Source organism: Chrysochloris asiatica, unplaced genomic scaffold, assembly GCF_000296735.1.
Source record: "Chrysochloris asiatica unplaced genomic scaffold, ChrAsi1.0 scaffold00049, whole genome shotgun sequence".
NCBI lineage: Eukaryota > Metazoa > Chordata > Mammalia > Afrosoricida > Chrysochloridae > Chrysochloris > Chrysochloris asiatica.
In genome coordinates, this window is record NW_006408567.1 from 5,604,293 (window position 1) to 5,611,672 (window position 7,380).

General features: G+C 35.1%; 1 protein-coding gene across 1 annotated transcript; it reads right to left on the reverse strand.

Moving 5' to 3' along the window:
• Positions 1 to 7,158: 7,158 nt before the first annotated feature.
• On the reverse strand, positions 7,159 to 7,380 carry LOC102823958 (keratin-associated protein 19-3-like). Its single transcript, XM_006862582.1, has one exon. The coding sequence runs from the start codon at positions 7,378 to 7,380 to the stop codon at positions 7,159 to 7,161; it is 222 nt and encodes a 73-aa protein (XP_006862644.1).

Sequence of the window (7,380 nt, forward strand, 5' to 3'; positions counted from 1 at the left end):
TGCATAAATTTGAATAATAGTGGTATTAACTGGACTTCCCTGTAGGCACATGGACATTATCCTATCACTATATGAATATAGTAATATATATAATATAAAGATTCATAGAAATGAAAGCCTACATTTCCTATATTTTGTTCTACATAATAAGATTTTGTAGATAGATGATGAATTCTGACTGCAGTCTTAATGATATAATGACTAACATTTATCAATACACATAGCTAACACAACTTGTTTTAATAAAAATATTGCTTAACTATCAAATAGACTTTTTTGTATAGGATCAATTCAGAATTTTAAATTCAATAGAGAACTATGACTATATATAATATAAAACAAGCATAATACTATTTTTTAAAATATATGCATATTTGAATCTAGATGGATTTATGGTGTAATAATCCAATTAATGAAAAGAAAATGTGAACTAAAATATTTAATTAAAAAACAAAACACCATCAAAGGTGAATTACACTATATGATTGATAGTGAGAAATTCTATTTAGAGATTTATTGATAATTTCATGAGTTTTAAGACAAAATTTTTCTCACTAAAATAATATAATGTAACAACTTCAAGGGCATTCTAACTAGGAAGTTTAACAAGCTAAAAAAATTTAATGAGTATGTGCCTCCTCTTGTGTCAGAAGAAAACAAATTAATGAGTTTCCTCAATTAAGTGAATAACAGTGAGTGAATCAAAAGAATGCCCATGTATTTCATCATATGTTCTGTTCAGAGTATATGAGCATCATGTTGACATTCATACTCAGGATCTTGCCTTCAACAGCAAACCATCTCATAACCCTTGACATCAGGAGCTACTATGCCGGCTATTATGGAGGTCTTGGCTATGGTTATGGTGGCTTTGGTGGCCTAAGCAGGAGCTATGGCTGTGGCTGTGGCACCTTCCACAGACTAGGCTATGACTGTCGCTTCAGGGGCTATGGATTTGGTTCTGGTTTTGGAAGCTATGGATGTGGTTGCTGCCGCCCATCTCCCTATGGAGGATATAGATTTTCTGGCTTCTACTGAAGTATTGTTCTAGTAGCCCAACATCTGCTGCCATGGATGAATTTCCCAAAACATTTTCAGTCAATGGAGCAAAATCCCCCTGTATCTGTTTAACATCCAAAAACATCTGGGAATATTTCATTAATAAGCTTGTCTGCATCAGATTTCCTCTTTTTTGTGCATCCTCAAAGTGAACTAAGTGTTTTAGTTTGATTGCCAATAAATGATTTAATTTGAAACAGAAAATATGGTTATTGCTTGTTCATTTAAGTTAGTTATGTATTTAATTTTTACTATCACTATGAGTCAGCATTTAACACAACAACATTAATTAAAGGAGCTCTGGTAGCATAGTGGTTAAACATTAGGGTACTAATCACAAACAAGTTCAGCAATTCAAATTCACCAGCTACTCCAAAGGAGAAAGATTAAGTGTTCTAGCACCATAAAGATTTACAACCTTGGAAACTGTATACAGGGTTGCTATATGTCGGAATCAACTCTATGGCACAGAAACACAATCCACCAATTATTAAGGATCATATATGCGTATAAACACACACATGCAAGATGAGACTTCAAAAAGTGTGTAAAAATTATATATATATGTTACTGTTAAGTGCTGTCAAAACCCTATAGAGGTTTTCCAAGAAGCAGCTGGTGAGCTTAAATTGCTGACCTTGTGGTTCAAATTGACTTTGCAATTCAGCACATTAGCCCACAGTGTCACACCAGGACTCATATATGTTTATATAAGGTGTGGTTTGGTTCCTACTCACAGTGACCCTGTACAGGGTTTCTGAGGCTGTAAATTTTTACTAGAGCAGAAAGCCTCATCTTTCTCCTACAAAACAGCTGGTCATTTCAAACTGCTGACCTTGAGGTTAGCCACATATCTTTACCAGAACTCCATATATATACATATATGTGTGTGTGTGTGTGAATAAAAAATAATCTGCATCAGGGATCTTCCTCTTTTTCTCTGACACTCCACTTTATCAAGCATGATGTCCTTCTTCAGGGACTGGACCCTCCTGAAAATATGTCCGAAGTAGGAGAGACTACTTCTGGCCATCCTGGAGTCAAAGGAGCTTTCTGGCTATACTTCTTCCAACACAGATTTGTTTGTTATTTTAGCATTCCATGGTACTTTTAATATTCACCTCCAAAACAATAATTTAAATGCATCAATTATTTTAAGGTCTTCTTTAATCACTGTGCAGCTTTCACATGCATATGAGGTTATTGAGAATCCCGTGGCCTGAGTCAGGTGCACCTTAGTCCTCAAATTGACATATTTACTCTTGAACTCTTTAAAAGGTCTTATGCAACAGATTTGCTTAAGGCAATACATCGTTTGATTTCTTGGCTGCTGCTTCCATAAGTGTTGATGGTTGATACAAGCAAAATAAAGTCCTTGGCAACTTCAATCTTTTCTCCATTTATCTTGATGTTATTTACTAATCCAGTGGTGATACTTTTTGCTTTCTTTATAATGAGGTGCAACGCATAACAAAGGCTATGCTCTTTGATTTTCATCAGTATTTTAAGTCCTCTTTGCTTTCAGCAAGCAAAGTTGCATCACCTGCAGATATTAATGTTCTTTCTCCAATACTGATACCATGTTTTTCTTCATATAATGCAACTTCTCAGATTATATACTCAGCATACAGACTGAATAAATATGGTGAGAGAATGTAACCATAAGGTGCATCTTTCCTAATATTAAACCATTCAGTATTCCCTTGTTGTGGTTGAACAACTGCCCCTTGGTCTATGCACAGGTTCCTCATGAACACAATTAAGTTCCAGAATGCTCATTACTTGCAATGTTGTCCAGAGCTTGTCTACACACAATCAAAAACCTTTGTATAGCCAATAAACCACATTTACATATCTTTCCGATATTCTCTGCCTTCAGCCAAGATCCATCTGACATAAGCAATGATATCCCTTGTTCCATATTCTCTTTGGAGTCCAGCTTGAACCTCTGACAGTTCTCTGTCAATGTACGTTGTAGCCATTTTTGTATTATCTTTAGAAAAATTTTACTTGCATGTGATATTGTCTGATGAATTTCACACTCTGTTGGGTCACCTCTGTTTGCATTGGGCACACGTATGAATATCTTCCAAGAAGTTGCCTTACAAATGTTTTGCTATAGATGAGTGAGTGCCTCCAGTACTGCAACAGAGTGATGAAAGAGTTCAATTGGTGTGCCATCATTTCCTAGAGCCTTTTTCTTTGCAATACCTTCAGTGCACCTTGGACTTGTTTCTTCAGTATCATTGGTTCTTGATCATATGCTGTCTCTTCAAATATTTGAACATCAACCATCTCTTTCTGGTACAGAAACCATTTTTTTTTTTTTTTTTTTTTTGATGCTTTCAGTATCATTCATTATTGTGCCCAAGGAATCCTTCAAAATTTAAAGTCTAGACTTGAATTTTTCCTCAGTTCTTTCACCTACAAATCTGTGCATATTGCATTATAATATTTTACTTTGTCTTCTATAGCTGCCCTTTGAAATTTTCTGTTCAGTTCTTTTACATCTTCATTTTTTTTCCATTTGCTATTGTATACTGGAGAGCAAATTCAGAGTTTCGTCTGACATCCATTTTGGTCTTTTCTTTCTTTCTTGTCTTCTTAATGACTTTTTGCTCTCTTCCTCTATGATGTTCTTGATGCCATCCCACAACTATTCTGGTCTTCAGTATTTTTTGTCTATGCATTAAACTGTTCTTGAAATGATCTCTAAATTCAGGTGGAATATAATCAAAATCATATTTTAGCTCATGTGGACTTGTTTTAAATTTCTTCAGCTTCAGCCTGTTCCACAGTCTGTCTTTGGCCTTGTTTGGGATGAAAATATGGAGCCTTTCCACCATCTCTTTCCACAAATGTAGTCAATTTGGTTTCTGTGCATTCCATCTCATGAGGTCCATGTGTATAGTCTTCTTTTATGTTGTTTAAAAAGTGTTTTTTTGTAATGAAGACGTCATTGGTCTTGCAAAATCCTATGATGCAATCTTCAGTATCTTTTCTATTATCATGGCCATGTTTTCCAATGACTGATCCTTCCCCTGTTTTTCCAACATTTGCATTTAAGTCATCAGTAGTTATCAATATATCTTGATGATCAATTTCAGACTGAAGAAGTTGGTAAAATTCTTCAATTTCATAATCACTGGCTTTAGTGGTTCTTTTGTAAATTTCAATAATAACAGTATTTACTGGTCTCCCCTGTAGGCATACAGATATTTTCCTTTCATAGACTTCAGGGAAGATCTTGAAATATTCTTTTGATGATGAATATGATGCCATTCCACTTCTATTTTTCATTCCCATTATAGTAAATAATGTGATTGCCAATTTAAAATGGCCAATACCAGTCCATTTTAGCTCACTAATGGAGTATTGGTATGGCGCTATAAGAAAAGCACTGGACCACAAGATCTGTTTGACCATTCATACTCACCAGCCACTCTTAAGAAATCCAAATAGATTCACTACAACTCAGAACTGACTCAATGGCACTTAACAATAATAACAGCAATGCCTAGGATATAGATATTTGTGTGTTCTATTTCTTGGTGGTTTTTTGTTGTTGTTGTTGTTGTTGTTGTTGTTGTTTTTCAAGGAGCTCTGGTAGCGTAGTGGTTACGAATCGGGCTATGAACTGCAAGGTCAGCAGTTCAAAACTACCAGCTGTTCTGCGGGAAAAAGATGAGGCTTTCTGCTCCTGTGAAGGTTTAACCTCGGAAACCCTGTACAGGGTCGCTATGAGTTGGAACCAACTCCACAGCACATAACAACAACAACATTTCATTTTTGCCAATTTCAAGTTTTCCTATATTCACACTTTGTACATTCCATGTTATGATTATTATTGGATGTCTACAGCTATTTCTCTTCATTTTGAGTTTTGCCCCTTCAGCAAATGCAAATAAAGATCCCCAAACTTTATTTTCTTCACATCATTATGGTCAACTCTACTTTGAGGAGACAATTCCTCCCCTACAGTATTTTTCAGTATCTTCCAACCTGAGGGGCTCATCTTCTGGCACTATATCTGACAATACTCTGATTACTTCATGCTTCCATATTCAATATTTTAGTGCTATCTGACTACTATGCATAAGGTTTTCAGTGACTAAATATTCAGAAGTAGTCTGTCTCTCTTATTCCTGACCTGTTTTTGTCTGGACGCTCGTGTGAAACATGTCTACCATGGGTGACCCTGCTGGCATTTGAAATCCCAGGTAGCTGCCAGAATCATAGCAACATGCAAGCCACCACAGTACAACAAACTAGATCTATAAATATAAATAGAGAGAGCTAGTATTAAAAGTAAGAAGTTCAATTGTCTACATATGAATATTATAGACATGGTCAATATATGTAAGGAGAATGTACCATCATCTTCCATAAATCCAGCTATGTTCGTGGAAGTCTGAATAGATCTTTCAGATACTTTAGCAGCATCAGGGTGGAATAGAGAGTGAAACAGATGCTGCCTTTTGATATATTGTCTTAGAAGACTTTGATCCTGACCCTAAATCTGCCACTATATTCAATGTAACTACAGACGGCAATTGGTTTTCTCAGTATAAATATTAATATAGTAGCCACAAGAAGAGAGGGAGAGCAGTGCTGCTAAGTAATGTCTGTTGTACCTCTGCAAATATAACTATTTCACTGAATCAGGCAAGCATATGTGACCAATTTTGACTAATTTGAATAAAATATATTTTTATTTTCATAGGAATATATCACTTATTTTTTGGAAAACTTTGATATTTGTTTCTATTTTTTTTGTTGTTGTTGTTATGCTATAAATAAAATGTGCCCTTCTACCCATTTCTTGAGTGTAGGAATTCAGCTGAACCTTTGTTTTACAAAACACTTAATTGAACTATGCTTGTAAGTCAGAATTATAAATTATATTAGCTTACAATGGCATTGTATTGTTTATTTAATTTATGCTTATGAGGGTGAAGAAGAATGTCAGTTTTTCCTTTGAAAATTCAGTAAGATAGATAATAGAAGAGCCAAGTGAAGATATTCAGCAAAAATATTTTGGCTTAAATGGCCTAATATGAAAACAAATATATGGCAATCTCTTGTTGTTAAATGCCATCAAGTTAGTTCTGACTCATAGCGGTCCAGTATAGGGTTTCCAAGGAGTTGCTGGTAATTTTGAACTACTGATCTTGTGGTTCAAACAGACCTTTCAGTCAGTGCTTTATCCCACAGCACCACACCAGGAAATCACAAGTGACTTATAACTTAACTGTTGGATGAAAATAGCAAATTAAACAATGGGCATAGAATAGACAGGTGAGATTATGCACACAAAAAATTATTGAAAGGTGACTTACTCTCATAACTAGCCTAGAGATATGCTTCTGTCATTTATAATTTATTCTTGCAATAAAAAGTAAATACATTTTGAATCAAAAGATTCATTATATAGTGCATGCATTAAGAAATGTGAATTGAGTTGCATAAAGTATGCATATTTATTGTATAATACATATGGATACATCAAGTTGACATTGCTTTCCTTTTGCTAATCTCAATCTCAGTCTCATCTAAATAAATGCAAGATATTGAAAAATAGCAAATTACTAGCAATTTTGACTTTTTTTTCATTTAAATCTGGAGTAATTGTTACTTGGATTTCTCGGTTTATCTAGTCATTTGTATGTTTGTGATGTAAGTGAAAACATTTAATTTCAGCCAAGAAGTTATCAATATTCACATTGATAAATCAGTGGAGAACACCCATCATAACAAACAAATAATTGAGTTTAGCAAACAAAATAAAAGCCATATTATGTTTTTAAATTAGGAGATTTTATTAGAAGGTGAGCAAATAATCCAAACAGCTATAAATGAAAAAAGCAGAGAGTTCTAGGATTGTGACAGATATATAGTTCAACAGCTTGGGAAAATATAGTTCAAACAATAAGAGAAAGTCACAGTAATCGATTATCTATTTCATAATACTAAGAATTTCTGAGCTGATAAATTCTTTTGTTTACATTGTCCCAGCATGACTATCAGTTGCCCAACTAATGGAATCGTAATTTGAAATCCTCCTTACAATTTCAGGTGCTAGATTAATGGAGCAATAGTTCAGTAGAAGCTGGAGAATCTGTATCTTCCAAAGCAAGATGGGCGGCAGCCGCCATATCCGTAGCCTCCGTAGCCAGAACCAAATCCATAGCCTCCAAAGCCAGAACCATATCCGTAGCCTCCGTAGCCGCAGCCATAGCCACATCCACAGCCATAACCATAGCCCAGACCGCCGAAGCCGCCATAGCCAAGGCCTCCGTAGTAGTTGCCGTAGTAGCTCAT